Source organism: Pelophylax lessonae (assembly GCF_965119305.1).
Source record: "Pelophylax lessonae genome assembly, chromosome: 5".
Classification (NCBI taxonomy): Eukaryota; Metazoa; Chordata; class Amphibia; order Anura; family Ranidae; genus Pelophylax; species Pelophylax lessonae.
In genome coordinates, this window is record NC_138772.1 from 102,293,799 (window position 1) to 102,314,652 (window position 20,854).

Consider the following 20,854-nt stretch of genomic DNA (forward strand, 5'->3'; position numbering starts at 1 on the left):
AGCCGAATGTCGAGCGATATCAGCCAGTTTCTATTTAACTGGCCGATGTTGCCCAACATTTGGCCAGTGTGTACTAGGCTTAAGCAACAGCAAATGCATCTTCTTAAAGTGTATCTCAAAACCAAGTGAATCCATGTTATTTCCTAATAATTCATCAAAGGACAAAGAAACATTATTCAGTAACATTGGGTTATACTGTTGCCTTTGCCTTAGGTGGGGGCTTAGGTTTCTTTTCATGTGGTAAAATTGTATTTGTATTATCAGTGACCTTATTGGTAAAGTTGTTGTGGGAATTCCCAAAGATATGTTTTCTATCGAATGGCATGTGAAACAATCGTTAAGATTGTTGTTTTGCAGGCCAGTATTTTAGCCAGAGAGTCCTCTGCATTTTAAAAGACAGGAATGAAACAGACAAGTTTTCGGAATTGAGAACCATGTCTATCTCATTTCCAGACTTAGTGTCCTATCTACTAATATGTAGAGGACTTTCTGACTAAAATACTGGTCTGTGAAACAATATAAATAACAATTGCTTCACATGCCCTACAAGGGAGAACTTTTTTTGGGGTTTCCTACAACAACTTTATAGATAATGTCTTTGGCGATAAAAATATGATTTTTTTTTACAACAAATGAAACCTAGGTCCACACTTGGCAAAACTCATTCTTCCTCCTAAAGGCAGCAGTATAACCAGATGTTCAAGCTATCTACTGTTTTTGAGTCATTTGATGAACTCCCCAAAAAATGTTTTACCGTGATTACAAAAATCCTGTGATATTGCTGCTTACCCCGCCTTAGATGTAGTGCCTGCATTCATTTCTTTTTCATTTTTTTTCTCTTTATTATCACCTGGTAATGCTGCAATTAATACACATCCTGTCCCAGGATAGTTGCTGTCACTCTTCCACTGTATCTACAGAGGGAGACCTGGTTACGGCCCAGGCTGTACTTCAAACATGTCTGCCTTTGTTCATTTCCATTACATTGGGGTCATGGGATTATCAGTTTACACTTTTCAGTCCATCTCACAGGAAGTGACAAGGACACGGCGTTTCTGGCAAGATTAACAGGTATTTTCTGTGCTTGCTAAGAAACCTTCTGAGCCTGATAGATGAAAACAAATGCAGATGCAACTTTTAAGGACTGGTAAGCTGGATAATGTTACATTTTTATTCTCTTGGGTTTAGTTATCCTTTAATTTAGAAAGGCAGATTTTATGAAGAATTAAGACATACAGCTGTTTCACAATAATAATGATATTTTTTTCTCCTAGATGACCACAACAGAATTATTCTGAAGGCGGAGAACAGCCACGATCATTCGGACTACATCAACGCCAGTCCCATTGTAAGTATTTGGCTGTTTTCCGCTTTCATCTTTCTGCTTCGTTAGTGTCTGGTTTACATACTAAGTGCCTATCGGCAAGTCATCTTTGCCTTGTATTACTGCATTACTAATGGATGCAATTATGAGTTACAGAGCAATGGTTGGTGCTGGTTGCCATGGTTACAGATGAGTAGAGATAGCTGTGTTGATGGGATTACATGGTTGGGTTGCCTCTGGCCTTTGGAAACCTGCAGCTACTTTTTCACGTGTCTAAAATTTAAATGAATTGTTACATTAAAGAAAGTTTGCACCAGTCAACTTACTTTTACACATCAGTTGCATGTTCCTGGACCTTTATAAATATTCTGTTGTTTAATAGTCACTTTTAATTTGGTAGTTGTGTTATATCAGATTTCTGGCATTGTTTAATCTGATGAGTGATGTGAATGAAACTGATTCAATCAGCCAGGGTAGGCTATTGTCAATTGTTTTACATCAGTTGACAGCACTAAGATATGATAAATCAGATTATAAGATCACATGGTGGAAACAGAGATACAATTGATAAATTATGATCATAAGTTACAATTGTATCTTAACTATCGATCATCAAAAAATGACTTCCCAGTGTGTGGCATATCAATCAAATTGTTTTTCCACCATCGATTCATTTTATTATTGGAAGAGATAATTTAGAAAAAAAATGTAACATTTATCAAAGTGTGTATGGCCACCATTAGGGTTCGCCTAGATGAAGTCAACTTCTCCAAACCTAAAAGCTGGGGCTTTTTTTTTCCAGTTGTGTGCACAAATTGCACAGACATAAGAAATATGTTCCATTATCTCAGTCCTTTTATTATGCTGTTATTAGTCAGGGCCTCCAGTAACAAGGCTGACAACCGTGTAGATATGTATGGAATTTCCATGAAGATTCGATTCACTATCATAGTTCCTCTCCCTCCTGCCATGTCATAGCCCTCTCCTATTTGGAGGGTGTCTAATTACTGCATGTGCCTGTCCCCCCTAACCTTTTATGTAGTTTCTGCTGGACGAGCAAAAAGGGAGCACTTGGTGACATCACATCCAAGATGGCGGCACACAGTACAGTCTCAGGCCTTTAAGATGTCTATACAACAGCATTTTTTGCGGGTGGATAACATGCATAAAATACTTTAAATGCACATAAAATCTTCTAAATATATATTTAAAGAAAAAATTGCGCTAAGCCCAAAAAGTTGGAGCTGCTGCAACAAATATTATATAAACCGGTGCACATACTACCATATTTCATGCATGCTATGGCACATGATTTTAGAGCAGGACAGCATGTGTGCTGCTGTGTTTCCTTGCATGTATTTGTTGTTATCTCTAAAATATAAATCATGGTCATATAGTATACTCTCTTAACAAGCAATAATACAAATTATATGTACATTTTACTGTCTTACCATAAACTTGTATGATCCTCCAAAAAAAAAAAAAAAAAACAGTTCCTGCAGGCTGTTTTCATAATGCACTGTGGCACAGAAATATGAATGAGTCTGATTGGTTTGAATGACAATTCTATGTTTACTGCAGTTTCCCAGCAACTGCTGACTGTGTTGTATTGCTAGAAACATAGGGGGTTATTTACTAAAACTGGTGAGTGCAAAATCTGGTGCTGCTCTGCATAGAAACCAATCAGCTTCCAGGTTTGATTGCCAAAGCTTAATTGAACAAGGTGAAGTTAGAGGCTGACTGGCTATGGTACACAGCTGCACCAGATTTTGAGAGCACAAGCTTTAGTAGATCTCCCCCATAGTCTCACTGGTACAGTCTAAATACATACAAAACATACAGCCATTATGGGCAATCTGTTGATGCCATGATATTGCATTTGAAGATTGCCTGTGCCCTTTAAAAGTCTTCTGGCTGCCGTTGCAAAAAAGAAAAAAAAGAAAAAAGGGGTGTTTACAGCCCTGTCTAATAGGTATATAATGACTATCAGTGCAACACCAGTTCACATTTTGTACTGGTCTCCTATTACCTTTAGTTATACTTTAAGCAAAGTATATCTAAAGTCAAAGTGTTTTATTTCTTATTGGATAGAGTTGAGAATGCTTCAAACTCTTGTCCCTGATGGGGAAAATTCTGCTTCATTCTGTCATATAACAGTAGATAAGAGGAATTTTCACTAAGGTAAAGAAATCCCCAAAAAGTGTAACCATTTGAAGATTTCCCCTCTATTTCTTGCTTTGGTACCAAATCAAAACTATGGATTCTTCCACACTTTCTGTCCCAATGACAGTGGTCCCCAGGACAGATAGAGAGGGTAAATCTCTCTAGCGTGGACACAGACAGCAATACAAATCTAACAAAAATAGAAATTAAAGCACCATACTGGTAAAAGGCCTAGATGCATCTTTATTCCAATAAAAGTCATAGGTCCAGTCCAAAGAGTATCCAATGCCAAATGCCAGACCAGCTTCTGACAAGGCCCGTGTTTGTAATCGCACTGGAAGAATTAACATTAAAGATCCAGTTCACTTATAGTCCATTCAGATTGTGTTCAATCATGCCCCAAATGAGGGGGTTATTTTGGACCCAAGAAAATACATTGGGTACCCTTTGGACTGTCCCCCTGACTTTTATTGGAATAAAGCTGTGCCTGGACCTGTTAGCAGTGGTGTGGCATTTTTGTTAGATTACATTACAAGCCAAGAAGACCATGGAGATCTTATAGGGAGTAGAAGCTGGCTGCGTGGGAACCAGATCATTTACATCAACATCAGTACTGTACTTTAAGATAGCAATACCAGTGAGATAACTCCTATTATTCTATTCGCCTCAGCAATAAATCTGCTGCAGAGACTCTAACCTTTTCTCACTTATCAAAAATGTAAAAAAACACGTTTTGACTTTACATAAATTTAAACTCCAAGCTTCAAGTGAGACCAGGCAGGTGCTATCCAGAGAGCATTTCAGTGTCATATCAGTGTCAAAAACGCTTGCACCCGGAGCCGATGGACGGGTCGGCTTCAGGGGCTGACATTGCGGGCTCCCTGGACAGGTAAGTGTCCTTATATTAAAAGTCAGCAGCTACAGTATTTGTAGCTGCTGACTTTTAATATTTTTCCCCCCAGACTGGAACTCCGCTTTAAAGCAGTATTAAACCCAAAAACCAAAGACTAAAATGCCTAACGGTTTGCTTTATAATTTTTTTTGTTATTTATTAACCACTAAAGTAATTTTGACTGGTTTTTAATACGTTCTTATGGGGCTGCATCCACTTTACATTGGATTCTGTACAGTGCAACCTCCATGTCTTAGAACTGGAGAAGGTGGCCGGTGGGATCAGGGAACTCTAGGTTTGTCTTTCTGCAGCTTCAGAGTTTGGAGGATTCCAGCATTGATAGGGAACTGATGAGCCTAGAAAACAGCTGTAAAGTAATAATGCCAGAATAAACATGAAAGCTACATTTCAGAGGGTTGGCTGTGCCTTCTAATAGAGTGGAGATTCACAGTTTTCTTGTTTGACTGAAGCATGTGTTTAAAGGCTTTTGTAGGTTGGGCATTCAATTTAAATAAGAAATTTCAAATAATCTCCAAACTATAGGAGAGCTGTATAGATCAGTCCTGAAATAAACCTGTCTCTCCCAGGGTCAGAGAGTCAGTAAATAAATCTCTTTCAGATCTCAGACCACCCGCAGTTTTTAATCCCAAATTAGCTTTCCCTTGCACTAGAAGACATCTGTTACTTTGAAGTTACAAAGAACTTAATGCAACGGCTTTACCAATTTAGAGAATTGCCACCAAATCAGTCCATATATATGGTGAATACATAAAAGCGCTTCTGAAATGTAAAGATGAAGACCTGGTCTGCACAGACTGCAGGTAGATTAAACTAATATAAATCTAATTTGCTAATTAGTTAGGGACCTCATCAGTTTACTGTAGTCAGATGAGTGTAAGGCCTATTTGATTGCTTTAGCTTACTAGACATTTCTCTGCTCCATAAAAATCAAGTCTACCTGTATCATGGAAAGTAGGATGTAACATTTCTGATTGCAAAGCTGCATGTAATAAATTGGAGTTCCACCCAAAAGTGGAAGCTCCCATTTACTGCTCTTCACCCCCCAGGTTCCACATTTGGCACCTTTTGGAGAGAGGGGTGGATACCTGTCACAAACAGGTACCTGCTCCCACTTTTGTGTAAGGGCACCACGGCAGCCTACGTCATGTGTGGCCCCTCCTCCTTTCCCTCTGCTGGGACACACACAAAGGTCCCAGAAGACAACTGGACCATTCAGAAAGCACAGTGCGACTCGCGCATGTGTAGTAGGAAACTAGCTGCAAGGCTTCACTTCCTGTTTCCCTTAGTAAGGATGCTGGCGCTTGCACCCAGGACCAATGAATGGGTCAGCTTTGAAGGCTGACAATGTGGGCTCCCTGGACAGGTAAGTGTCCTTATATTAAAAATCAGCAGCTACAGTATTTGTAGCTGCTGACTATTAACATACCCCCCAGGCTGGAACTCTGCATTAAAGCAGGATAAACCCCAAAACATAATGTAATATATTGTAGTTTACTAATCCTTAGACGTGGTGGCTGCATTCGTTTTCTTTTTTCAGTTTTCTGTTTTCAGTCTTTTTTCTTTTATTTCACCTGTAAAAACACTTCCTGTCTTAGCGTGTCTGCATTGTGGATGAAATAGTAAAGCAGATACTTTGGACAAGAGCATTTCACACATTCGCACACTCATTTCATCAGTTCAGTCACGTCAAAACGGATGAAGTATTCGTCAGTTTTTCATCAGTGGCCATCAGTTTTTCGTCTGTTTTTCATCAGTGGTCATCAGTTTTTCATCAGTTTTTTTTTACATCCACTACCAATGCAAAAACGGATGAAAAACAGACCGTTTTGTCAGTTTAAATCCGTTTTTTTGTCCGATCCGTTTTTTTAACGGAAGAAAAATAGAGCTTTGATCAGTTAAAAAAAATGCATGATGACGGATGCAGATGTAAACTGATGTAAATGGATGATCATGGATGCATTGATGTCCGTTTTTCATCCATCAACAGATGGATAAAAAATGGACAAACGGACAGCCTGTGTGAAAATGGCCTAAGGGAAAAACACTCTGGTTGCCCCCTTCCACCCAACGTCCTTCAACAGAAAGATTGAAGGAGCCAGGCAAAAAAAAAATGTAAGCCAAATAGTGGCTGCATCCTATCAGATGTAGGCACTGTTTGGGTATCCTGACAGCTACTGTTGCTGGCTGTCAGAATACAATATCTGCAGCGTGCGATTTGCCCATCCTCACTGTATGGCATGGATGTTAGATTATATTCATTTATCCTGCAAAAATCTATGCGTGTTTGACCATCATTATTGTGTAAGAATGCCTGTGGAAATCCGCCTTTTGTAGTGGCAGATCTACTCTTTACTCCTAGAAAAGAAGGAAAGCCACCTAAGCTCAAATGACAGCAGTCCCTAATATATGGACCAAGCCAGAAAGATATCCCCATGAGACTTTTGTGAGTGGTGCTGAATACAATAATCCAATGAGATGTTAAAAAATTGCAAAATGTATTATAATTTTTTTTTTTTTTTATAATGTGCTATGCAATATAAGAAAAAACACACAGTTGTGTTTGCTTTACATTGATAAAAAATCAAGCATGTATATACAGCATATCGCCTATGATTCTTAAGATATATGATTATTCAATGAATCTAAGCTGTAGTCTCTACACGCTTCATGGGACAACGCCTACTTCATCAGGAGTCGGCCAAGATTTTTTGTGAGTATCTGTGGAGAAACCATGTCATAGAAGAGCAACAATAAGTTAAACATGTCAGAATCAATAAAACAATATAAATGCAGCGCTGATATTGAAAGATGGATATAAAGTCCACAGTGTATGATCAGTCCATGACGTCAAGACGAGACTGAAACCGAAAGCAGTGATCCCCCTGATGAAGAAACATAGTGCCTTGTGTCGACACGTGTAGGGGAGGGGCCAGATACACATCGGAGAGAGAGAGAGCGGCTGTGAGAGGAGCACTGTCCTACCACGAACAGTCAGTTGGAAATATCTGGGAGCAGGTCAGGACTGTGTTGAATAAACATTGGCAGGTCCTTACAATTTCTCCTCTAATTGAACGCATTGTCGGACCACGTCCCTTACTTACAGCTAAACGGGCACCGAGCCTTAGGGACAATCTCTGCCACTCGGAGTTTACGCGCTCACGAGGGGAAGACACTTGGCTTTCCTCGTTGCCTAGACTAAAAGGTATGTTCCCATGCGGAAGGTGCGCAATCTGCAAATCGGTCCTCAAATGTAAAACTTTTTCAAGCTGTGATGGACAGAGGGAGTTTACCATTAACAGTTTCATAAACTGCCAAACAGAGCGCGTTATCTACGAACTAATCTGCCCCTGTAAAAAGTCGTACATCGGCAAGACGAAACGACAGCTCAAAGTGCGGATTTTGGAACATATCTCTGACATCAAGAAAAAGGTAGATAACAGAACCGTGCCCCTCCACTTTCTTGAGCACCACGGGGCTGACCCTGAGGGCCTGAAAGTTAGGGGGATCTATGCATTAAAATTGCCTGCCAGAAGGGGGGACTTTGATAATGTCCTCCTTCAAAAAGAAAAGATGTGGATATACATGATGGGGTCCCGGGTACCCCACGGTTTAAATGTTGAATTTAACCTCCAGCCTTTTCTTAATGCATGATCTGGGCCCCCCTGGACGCACCCCCTGGTTGCCCTGACGGGAGGGGCACGGTTCTGTGTCTATTCAGCTAAATTCTCGATATTTCCTCTTTTCCGTGAGTAGACATACAGTACCCATGTTTACTGTGTAACTTACAGTCCTGGACTGTTCAGGATAAGCTCAGCCCACAGATCTCCTCAATCATAGGTCACCAATACTATGATTCTTTCTAGCCTGTCCAACATGGGTACTAGTTAGATTCTATATGATTATCATGGATAAATCTTCTCTTTTTCCCCCCCCCCCCCCTTTTTTGTTTGAGTTCCCACGGTGATGGCAATCACACAGACCATTATTTTATTTATTTCCATGTTGTGTCTACAGTTTAATTATCCACGCATTATGCAGTATTTTTATTCTGTCTGTTCATTAATTTGGACATTTCCTGGTGCCACCCTTTGTGATTAGTACATTCACCTTAGTCAAAGATGTGGATGCTGCTAATTCATTGAGGGGTTACTCTTCACAGGTGTCCCCTGAATGGGTTAAGCGCCGCAATGGTGATGACATAGTTAATTTACTGCCGCCAATTATGTCCAACATAAAGGCGGGCACCTAGGATAACACCACTAGCTCTGAAGAAACCGACTGTGTGTCGGTGAAACGCGTCAGCGTTGGTGTGGTGGCACCCCACACATTGTGTCCCCCCGTGCAGCATCATCCACATTGCTTGCCATCCTTATGGTCACTGTCAGCGGCTGTTCCCCTTTCCAGGCACCCGGCGGATCGTACTAACCGGAAGTGACGTTTCTTACTCACACCAGGAAGCTACTGAATCCCTCATGCCGTGGTAGCCGAGACCCGGGTTGAACGCCGCACGGAAGAAGCCAGTGGACCGGACTGCACAACACAACGGGACTGGGACGGAGCTTCATCGCTCTATGGATTCCATTTAAAGCCCAGTCGGATCGCATATCCATCCAAATATCTGCAGGTAAAGCTGTCCGTATCCATATACTTGTGGAACATTCCTTTGCTTCCTGTACTCAAAATTTCCCCATGAGGATATCGTCCCTTCATCAGCATCTGTAACAGCGAACTCGAGCCTTCACGGGACTCAAACAGCTGACTATTACATCGATTTGCCAACCTTTTGCGAGCAACCCTCTGTCCCTTTTCATTTGGAGCCCACAGCCCCTTTACATCTCTCCTATGAGAGGACTGTTTGATTCACAGGCCTTCCTGTTCCATACACATACCTACACAGGAACACCATGAGTCATTGAGGTGACAGCGGGTTAATGTTTCACTGAAGCACGTTTTCAGGCTGTGTTATTGGATGCATCCATAGAGGTTACCACACACCACCCGGCAATTGTGCCGACTTCATTGGTCGACATATGCCGCGTGGTTTGTCAGGCTATTTTCAGTGACCTACCTATTGGCTGGTCTTTGACCTACATCACCCTTAGGGTGTATCAATAATTTTTGCCAATCCTGGTTATACTTATGCTATTTGTTATGCTCCAGTCCCATTTTTCATATGTATGTAGTGCCACCTTTTATTTCATGTTTTTAATCAGTGTCATTGCAGTGTGTTTCTCTGGTACCCTGTATTGTGTCTTATTTTTACCTTTATAGGCATACGTGCCTTAATAAATTCATCTTTTTTCATCAATAGCTTGAGTATCCTTAGTTGGTTTTCCGTGGGGGTTCCCTCCTGGACCACCCCCACTACTTGTTGTTTTTTTCAGTTGGAAATATCTGTCTGCACATCCAGGTTTATACCATCCTATCTAAGTGTGGTACGCTGGAAGCACCCAACTAATTACTGCACCATTGGTCCTCTTCTATTTTTTCCTTTTGGCATCACGCGTCCTATGGAAGCACACAGGGATTAGTGTTCACTGTCTCTGGGAACGATTTCGAGATCTACTAATTGTCCTTTAGTGGGATCTGCCTTTGGGAGTTTGAGGCTATCTTGATCACTGTGAGAGCAGTGATCAATTGGATCTGGTAAGAGGCTTATTGCTGCATGTGGTGGAGGTGTAGGCTGCCCTGATTGCCCACTATGGTTTTCCATCTTTGTACACCCAGGTGCTAACCGACATGGACTGATCATACACTGTGGACTTTATATCCATCTTTCAATATCAGCGCTGAATTTATATTGTTTTATTATTGCTATCATTTATTTGAGTGATGCTGGCTGCTCTATTATAGTTGGAAGTGCGTTTTTTTCTATTCTTTATTAATTCAGAATCAATGCATTTAGGTCGAAAAAGATATACACCAATAGCAAAGAAATGGCTTTAGCATATATAAGGAGTATACTCACACACACGGTAATAATTGAAAGATAAAAAAGCAACATGCACCAACAGGCATAGACATTAGCACCTGGATCCCAATAGTGTGGGGGATACCTCCACAAAGATGATTCCAACCAGAAGCTGGTGATGACGGATTGACCCTGGGCTTGGTGCAAAAAAAATGGAGGTATTGGATGGCACTAGCCCTACAAAAGGGGAAAAAACAGGGCTCAGAAGGACTGCTAAGACTAAGGAAAAGTGCTTGGTACACCATGTAAGAGGTGTATGGTGTAGGAAGAGAGAAAGATGCCAAGTCTGTACCTGTTGGTGCACATTGTTTTTTTATCTTCAAAATTATCACCGTGTGTGTGGGTATTCTTCTTACATATATATGCTAGAGCTATTGGTGTAAATAGTAAATAATAGTACAGCGCCAACATGTATCAAACACAAATGGTGAGAAATGTCCAATTCAATGTAAAGTCCCACATATGATGAAGATACACCCCAAAGAGGCAAGGAACCAAGGAGTCCAACATCAGGAGATGGGATCAAGGTAGGAGAAGAGAATCACCACGTGCATCAAAAGGGAGGATGTTCGCTTACCGGAACAAATTGACCACCGGTTAGGGTAGGTCAAAATAAGCATGTATCAAAGTGTTTCCCCCAGGAACAGGCAAGTCTCCAGAAAACGATCACTTAAATCAATGCAGGTAGCGATTCCAAAACTCCACTAGGTAATCAGCCTTAAATGCACCATAAACCAAGCATGTGCCAGCAGCAAGCCATGTGCTTTCATCTGCCACTTGGATACATGCTTATTTTGACCTACCCTAACCGGTGTTCAATTTGTTCCGGTAAGCGAACATCCTCCCTTTTGATGCACGTGGTGATTCTCTTCTCCTACCTTGATCCCATCTCCTGGTGTTGGACTCCTTGGTTCCTTGCCTCTTTGGGGTGTATCTTCATCATATGTGGGACTTTACATTGAATTGGACATTTCTCACCATTTGTGTTTGATACATGTTGGCGCTGTACTATTATTTACTATTTATGACATTCACTTATTTATGTACTGGCAGTCTTCCATTTCTCCATTATCCATTTATATTAATCCATAGTGTGACCAAGCGCGGTTGGTTTCTTAGAGCTATTGGTGTACCTTTTTCAATTTAAATGCATTGATTCTGAATTGTGTAACATACTGTTGCTCATCTATGACATGTTTTTTCCACAGTAAATAAGCAAAACGTGAGATACAGCGCTACTGACACAACATCAGAAACCATGTGCAAATAAGCAATCAGGAGGTTAATAAATTAATGAATAAAGTGCTTATATAGACAAAGGTGCTAATCAATTAGTAAGGTTTATGGTTTTTCCACGGATACACAAAAAAATTAAATCTTGGCTGTCTCCTGATGAAGTGGGTGTTGCCCCATGAAACATGTAGAGACTACAGCTTACATGAATTGAATATTCATATCTTAAGAATCATAGGTGATATGCTGTATATCAGGGATCCTCAAACTACGGCCCTCCAGCTGTTGCAGAACTACATATCCCATGAGGCATTGTAAAACTCTGACATTCACAGACATGACTAGGCATGATGGGAATTGTAGTTCCTGAACAGCTGGAGGGCCGTAGTTTGAAGACCCCTGCTGTATATAGATGCTTAATTTTTTTATCAATGTAAAGCAAATACAATTGTGTATTTTTTCTTGTATTTTGTAATAATGTTTTTACTTTTTTAATTCGGTTGAATCATTGTATTCAGCACCACTCACAAAAGTTCCATGGGCATATCTTTATGGTGTACTCTTTACCCCTAATGACCAACCAGCACATCCACTCATTTACTGTACATTGCTACCACAAGGCAAATATATGCTTATATGGTGAAGCATAAGCTATAGCGTAGCCAGGAATGTGCAGTACATACTTGCTGTGACCCAGCTGTTGTAACATGAGTTGCCAGGTAAAGATGCTGGGAACCAAACACAATGACTCCAAGATAGTTATCACTGTCTTTTGACAGTGATAACCTGAGTAAAGCCAGCCATACATGGACCGAAATTTGGCTGGTTTAGCCAGAATCAGCCTGTTGAAAGACTTTCCCCTGTGCCACAGGCTATAACCGGCAGTGCCAATCAGTGTATTCTGATGGCAGGGAAGTGTACCCATCTTTAGAATACAAAGACTCAGTGGGAGGGTTTCCCCCATTCACATTGAACGTGTGGATGGGGGAATCAAGACATCTTCTTTCAACCCACTGGTTGAATGACAAAAAATGACTCATGTGTGGCCAGTAGTATTGCAAAACACTGTCACAAAAATGTGTTTGCTTCTTTTATTGGTAATGACATTGTTAGTCTGGTTGAAAAAAGACACTATTCTATCTAGTTCAACCAAAAACACTATTAGAAAACCTCCATATAGCAGTCCCATACCCACAGTTTATCCAGAGGAAGGCAAAAACCCCCAATAAAGCACGATCCAATTTGCTCCTGTGGAGAAAAACTATTTCTTCCTTCCGAGGAGGCAATCGGATATTCCCTGAATACTATATATTTGGTAATATTACCTATAAATGTTGGTATCCATTTATATTTTGTGCATTTGGGAATGTATCTAGCTCTTTATTGAAGCAAATACTGATCAGAACTAATTCTTGAGGGGAAAAGAAAGAAATAACCACTATGCCAGGGAAATCCATAAAGGGGGAAGCAAGGTAGGCCGCTTCCTCTATGTAAACCGACCTGACCCCTGTATTAGTGTTCACTTCTTTTCCCTCTCCTTTACCCCCACTGTAACATTTGTGTAGGCAAGAACCATAGCACTTTGCCTACGGCCCGTAGAGGGAGACATACTACTCAGAGAGCTTGTAGGAATGTTACTGGCCAGAATTATAGAAAATAAGGTATTTATGGAGCTATATTTAAATATTTTTAGTAAGAAATGAATTAGGCAGTTCCTGATGTGCCATGGAGACGTCTGTAGTTTATTGCCTTTCTATCTGCTTTAGAACCATCTATAGCATACTCAGTAAGCTTTTGCACAGGATGTCATTTATGTAATGAATTTCTATTTTACACATACAATCAAAAGAAATGTAGATAACCCTATTGATATACAGTATTTTTATATTTCTGAGCGTAATCATGCATACATATATGGGTGTACACCTCTGGACGCAGGTAGTCTATTTACACTCGGAGCAGCATATACCCTCGTACAACTGTATCCTTTAATTCATTTATACAGGCAGCTGAACACAGCACCTGGCTCTTGGGAGCCAAAATAAAATGGATGTATTTTACATTATATGCTCCAATACATCTGTGGGCATGAGTCATAATACAGTATGAAAAATCTCTAAGAACATACATGTAGAATATAAAATTCATATTAAAAAATACTTGCTATTTTAAAATCAACTTTAGTAGAAAATTTCCTTCAGCAGATGCAAGCTTTCTGAGCTAAACTGGGATTTATAAAGGAATGTGTAGCTGCTGTCTGAATTTTGCTACCTTCAATATGGAGTTGTTTTACGCAGCTTTTCACGTTTTTTATGGAGTTTGACTCATAACACTAGCACTGGTTTATAGAGTCTAATACTAAACATTTGGTTGCACCTCATCGGTATTGTGATTTGTATGTAGACATCCCCTGTCTAGTGTAATAAAACTGCAAGACTGACATTTATGTGTGTTAATCAGAACACTTAATAGATTGAACCAGCAGTCCATTTTCATTTGCTTCTACATAGAGAGCTATTGATGAGCTTGTTATTGACTTGTCATTGATTAACCAATTGATGCTGCTTCTTTGAGCTTGTGAGAACATGCTCTGGGCATACATTAATCAAATATCCCCTGCTGCTTTGAGCAGGTTTATCTTTTTCACAATTTAACTGTATTCAGAAGTTTGCTCTCAATAAGAAATCCTGGTCTATACTTTATTTAAGGGCCAGTTCACCCAAAAGGGATATTTTAGTTAGTTTTTATATGCTTAAAAAAAAGTGGGTTAGGGGTGCAGGAACCCTCAAATTTATTTGGCTAATAATTATGTATTGTTGTTGTCAATAGACTGGTGGCCTGACAATGGAGAATATAAATTTTAGGCAGGCAACTGTGACGGGAGTTTCTTGGTTGGGGGGCCCGTGGAACCCTTTGGAGAGCTTGAGAAATCCCTCTCTCGGCTCCCTGGGCCCCTCTTATATGTAAGTCACCCTGTGTCTATTAGGGGCACAGGGTGACCAAGAAAATGATGGACGGGTAGTTGATGGACACTGAGAATATGGTTTGGATTACTTCAGATGGGACAGTAATATTTGTCAACAATATACCTCAAGAAATATGTGGGGATTTAGTCCCACTTTACACTGTGAGACCTATGGCCTGTTGTAGACCGTTGCCACAAAGTCTGTGACTCCTAAATATTCAAAGCATTGCTTAGATGTGGATTCCCATTCACCTATTGTTTCTGTCTAGTGGCTAATTTGGTTAACTCTTGGAGGATCCTCTATGATAGGATTAGCCTTGTGTCAGCTGTACCTCGTTATCTAACCATTGCATAATGTTTTTGCTAATTATTTTTGGCGATCACTGACATACTTCTCAAGTGTAAAAAAAGGCTGTATTCTTGTTCAATAAATGTTCCAGATCCTTTACAAGCTATTCTCGGCTACTTTTGTATGGGGGCAGCTAGAATATCTGATATCTATGTTCAAGACTGAAGGAAGCGGTATACTGACGGAAGCACATAAGCACATTGTGGGGTCATGGTTCCGTTACAGCAACTACTACACACTAAAGGATTTCCAAGATCACATTTAGCTAGGTTTACACCTTAGCGTTTTTACGGCCCACGTCTGCGCAGGCACAGCAGCCTATTCAAATGAAAGGGTTACCATGCTTGCATTACTGCAAAAAAAAAAAAGTTGCCTGCACCTTTTTAAATAATACTACCGCAGGGAAATTTGCATGGTCTTTTTGCAAATGCACTGCAGGCTAAGATGCATAGGGGTGAAGAATGAATGGCAGCCCCATGCGTCTGCTAAGAGAAATGCAATTTGGCTGCGGGTGCGGGAACAGATGCAATTCCCGCACCCGCAGTCCAACGCATTGTTGTGAACCTAGCGTTAGGATGTATTGAAGATGTTTAAGTCTAAAACTGAAGTGCCACACATTGATTTTTTTCTATTTTTTCAAAGCCTGTGGTGTGTTGCGCAAAAACGAAACCTCAAAAGTAAATAAAAAAGTGCATGTGAACACACACCAAAAAGAAAAACCCTCTAAGGCAGAGGTGGAAGGAACCTAACGGTCATACAGCCTCCCCCTAGACCTCAGGTTAGGCCCAAAGATTTACACCCTTCATTTGAGTCGACCTACTGCTACCTTTGTTGTTATACTCCTGTACAAGGCCTATGTTCTTTGCTTTTTATTGTACCGATTTCTTATTCCTTATGGATGTCACTAGTTCCTTTTACATAGAGTGATATTGAAGTATTTGCTAAATGAGCTGGTAAAAGCCGAACTTACAAGCTCTTGCTGTTGTTTCTATAATTTTCCTCCTCTGAGCTTCCTCCCTGTACTGCACCCCAGCCGCTCTGCCTGTCAGATATGTGGGCACCCCATGTGCCTGCCAGGTCCTATGGAGTTCCCCTGGAGTCTCCATTATGTGCACACTCCTGTTTAGAACTCTTACATGCAGCTATTCCCAGGTGGGACACAGAGCCCAAGTCATGCCTCACCTCCTCCAAAGCGGTGATTGGCAGTGTCCCCGAGTCAGTGTGGCTCTGGCTCTGTGGCCCTCTTGGGAGCAGCTGCATGTAAAATTGTAGTATTAAACAGGAGGTGTGCAAGTAGTGGAGACTCCGGGGGGACTCCATTAGTCCTGGCAGGCACAGGGGTCACCCACATACCTGGAGTTAGAGAAAATGCCAGGGGGCAATATGAGGAGGAAGCTCAGAGGAAAAAAATGGTAAAAACATCGAGAGCATGTAAGTTCTGCTATTAGCAGCTCATTTAACAAAAAAAATTACTTTATTATCACTTTAAGGATGGGGCTATATGTCAAATCCTAATCAGTTGATAGCAAGACAATTAGGGTTCAGTTTACTAAGCTATATGAGTTATTCTAATTGTGTTTTATTATTGCGGCTCACAAAAATGTTCAATTTATTTGCAAAAGTATCACATAGGTTTGTAATTGTTATCATTTGACTTGAAATAATTATGTTACCATTACAAGGTGTTTTTCTCATGAACTGCTATTATTGTAATCATGAAATGTTATTTTAGCTCTCCTCTCAAATAACAATATGTTCTGTTCTCTTCAATTTTTGTCCCTCATAGGATTGCACAGGGAACTGCAGTCAGAGGCTAGGGTTAGAGAATATAAAGAGCACCTATAGTAACTTCAATATTTTTTTAGTAGGGAAGTGTCTAGAAGTGTTCCCCTGCCAGGTTGTTATTGCTACCTTTGTTCCTACTTTGATTCACCCCCTCCTATGACCATTGTCACCAAGACACATAGTAGTAGGAAATTCTTCATTCTGAGTTGTCACTGAAACAAGAGGGGAAAGTTTGTCAATGGGGACACTTTTTGCAGGGCCAACTGTCTTGTTGTGATTACCTCTGACTTCCTGATGTGTCTATGGGACAGGAAGTAAAATAAAATCCCCCTAGTGGAACACAGATGGCAAAAACAAGCCCTACAAAGTATTTTACCATCCCCCACATTATCCCAAAAAAAAAAAAAGTTTTGTTAACGCTTGCTGGAGTGTGCTGCAGTGCGAGGTTCTGACACGCACAATATGCATTGTGCTATCCCTTCAATGCAGCTCGCTGCCATCTACCTGCATTTTATCATATGAGCAGCGTGAATAAGCCCTGAGTTTTTACTGACAAATGATTAAAGTCATGTTTGTAGCCTAGCCCCAGTCTTATAGGACAATGGTACTTTTAGGGCTCATTTACCCTCTGTGAAGAGATCTACACCTTTCTGCACTTGAAAATGGTTTTCTAGGAACTTACTGGTTCAGAATTAGTTATATTTTTTATTCAACTTTATAACTTTACCTCATAATGGCATAGTGGGACTGCTTTATCTTTTATGCTGCCTTTTTTGGACTCGATGATCTGCATGGGTTCCAGTGCCCTGTTCACAAGACCTTTGTAGTGGAGACTGTGCCCCCAGTCACCAGTTGAGACCACATGCTTGTAGTAAATAGTGTACACATCAGTCACGCTGATTCAGTTTCAGAGGTGCACAACAGAGCGACGAGTTAAGCGTGCCCTTAGGGGGCCAGCAGTGTTGAAGATCTCTACGGGAATGTTAGCATCTCACCGATCGTTAATTTCTGTGGGATGAGCGGGTACGATCGAGGAAGGAGCAGCAGTGAGACCTCTCTTGGTGCATATTTGTGTTTGACCCTCTGCTCTCTATGATCCCTGTTACAAGGATCATAACGTTCTGGTAAGAGGCCAACTTTTCTCTTATGGTGGTGGCTGTCTCTGCACCGGGCTTCTGGCTGTGGAAGATTTGCATGTGTATATTCAAGATTATACAGCACAATTTTCTGTGGAATCTTCCCTATCACTATTGACATGAATTATGCTGTCCTGTATGGCTACATTATGGACTGATGGACACATTATCTATTTATATTGAGTGATCATAGCGCTACACCATTATCTATGCATATACATCACAACATAGCCTGCTGAGCAGGGCACTTAAATTACGTATTATTTGAAAGCCCCATCCTAGAGTACATACTGGAGAATTATGTGCCACAGAGATGTGCTATTCTAAGGAAGAGGTGGACCTGGGGAACTAAAGTGATTTTGTTATTGAAAAAATACTTTTTCCAAAAAAAAAGGATAGATAGGAGATGGCAGATTAGGCATTTTGGAAGATGTGGCCTGACTTTCAAGCTGATTCAGGAAATGCAATGATTAGAGTCTCTGACCTGCAGTAAGCATGAAGCAATTAAAGATGCACCACCATATCTGTATGTTTGTTCCAGTGCTTTAAAAAGTAATGAAGTGACTGAATTAGCATGACAGCCAAGCAGCTAGCTTTTTCAGGGGAAAGAGGCCATCAGAAGCAGGTGAAGACATTCATTACAATGCTTTTGTGGCTCCTTAAGCTGAACTTGAGGAAATCAGCCCCTTTGTACAATGTTCTGGATTACTAGTGGTTAAATTCAACTAGGCACTTACCAACTCATGGATTTATCCCTTTAATTTACAATTTGTATTTTTACTGAGCACTGGGAATGTAGCTGTTGCTATGGTTCCCGCACTCCAACACATGGCCTTCTGGTCTCAGTTATTGCAGCTTCAAAGTTGTATGCAGCCGCTTTGCCTGCTCCTCCCACCCTCCTTTCCAATCACAGAACATTCTCACAAAATACAAAGACTTCTGTGAATGGAACAGTAGAGGGGAGGGGCAGTTGTGGATGCTGCTGTATGAGAGAGCAGGGTCTCTCCTGTCAGAGTCCAAGTGCGTAGATAGCTTTACTCCCAGAGCTCAAAAAAACTGTTGATGTAAATAAAAGAGAAAAGTCCAGGAGGTGGCATACACCTTGTTGGACTTAACTCTTAGTATGCCAGAACATTTTGCAAAGTGTCTGAATTCATGGGGTTCAGCTTTAAGTGCAAGTAAAATGCAAATGTAATCAACCAGAACCTATATAACTTGCCAGCAATTATAGAGAAGCCTGCTCACCAGCTTCCACAATCATTGCAAATGTAAGTGGAATAATTTAACTCTTTCTGTGCCGCTGACCTCCATCTCAGTACAGATATTGTATTGTGTTCATGCAACCAATGCAATGGCTCCCCTGAGGTGCATTATATGCAGTTCTTATGTAAGTAACAGCTACACAGAATTGTTTGCCTGTCCCCAGACTGGCTTAGCTGTAATTGCATTTTGCCTTCATAAGCAGATGGCATATTTTGATGCTCTGCAATCATTATGTTTACCATGTTCCAGATAGCGATTTTGTGACAGTAGCTGATTAGCGCTAAGAGGTGCCGAGTGGCCTGTTTGTGATGTAGCAGATAGCAGAACTCCTGACAGCACAGCTCACATCAGTATTGATTCCGCTTGCTTGTGTCTAGCTGAGCATGAATGGCTGGCTATGCAGGGTGGCCGCTCCTCATACTTATTTATTTCATTTGAATGACAGTGCAATGGTATTTATGCAAAGAAACATATGTTCCTGCTACTTGACTTGTTGTACAGATGAGCCTGGATTATTATTTCATCTTAATCATGTTTATAGTAAAAAATTAACTTGGTATCTTTTGATGCCTAAAGTGTAACACCTGTGTTTTAGCGTTCTTGAAACGATTGATATGGTAAGGGTGACAGTACACTACGTGGGCCAATTTTAATTTATTAAAACAAAAAAGACTGATAGGACAGATTTGAAAACTGTACACATCTCTATTCTGTGCTGCATCTTCTGGAAAATCAAGTTTGCCATAGACATACAGTAATTGTTGTCCACACTAGCTGTTTTCAACAGACATTGTATTTCTATACTAGCTGCAGAAAACCATTGGTTAACAACTGGGAGAAAGGGGCTTGGTTAAACAGGTTTGGAAACCTGGCCCAATCGCTGTTATTTTTTTAGAAACTTAGTGTACAATTTCTGTATGAATTTGGTGTTGGTAGGAAAAAATTCCTGTGCGCATGTATGCAATGCCATCCCAGCCAATAAAGATGGAGGAAGGTGCCAAACCCAGAAAAAGATGGCAGATTGGCAAAGATGTCAGCAGATATCGCATCACTGGAAGAGGGGGGTGCTTTGGCAGATATGCCTGCTGTATTGCCAAAAAGAAATTTCATAAACGTGAAAAAATGAAATCATAAAGTGAATGTAGACAAACAACCTGATGTTAATAAATAATATGCTCAAATAAGTCCATATATACAGTAAAAATCAACAGCCGTGTGTTGACATGTAATAAGTGAATTCTTCCTTTAGTGCTTTAAACTCCACCACCAAAATCCTCCACCCGAAAGTGGTAATGGGGGGAGCACTTACCGACTTCTCTTGGCCGCCTTAGTTACAGGATGTTCATAAAGGGCTTTGTAAAGAATGGGTTCCGCGCTATGGATACGGGAAAAAGGTTGCAGCCTCCCTCAGATGTAACCAGAGGTTATATCTAAGAGTGTAATTCAAATCAGGGGTGAGGGAATATGGTGCTGCCTGTGAAAAGGATGTAGGGGAAGATATGCACTGGAGAGGGAGTAGAGTAATAGTAGATGAAATTGCTAATGTATATAATAAACATAAAATGATATATGGATGAACCTTGACTGTGCAAATCCAGCAAATAAGCATAAAAAAGGCAAAAAAATATATGACAATAATAAATAAAGTGACTGGTGTAGCGGTGTGGGCTACCTGGGTGTGTGCCCAGTAGGGTGACTAGGAGACACAAAATTGCACAAAAAGGGAATCAAGAGAACGTGTGATTTAAAGTG

General features: G+C 40.7%; 1 protein-coding gene across 1 annotated transcript in view; it reads left to right on the forward strand.

Annotated features, from left to right (window-relative positions):
* PTPRN2 (protein tyrosine phosphatase receptor type N2) overlaps positions 1 to 20,854 on the forward strand; it is a 1,352,613-nt gene that overhangs the window by 1,258,960 nt on the left and 72,799 nt on the right. Inside the window, exon 16 of the mRNA XM_082258395.1 lies at positions 1,275 to 1,348. Coding sequence (XP_082114521.1) covers positions 1,275 to 1,348 — 74 coding nt within the window. The remainder of the gene's footprint in view (positions 1 to 1,274; positions 1,349 to 20,854) is intronic.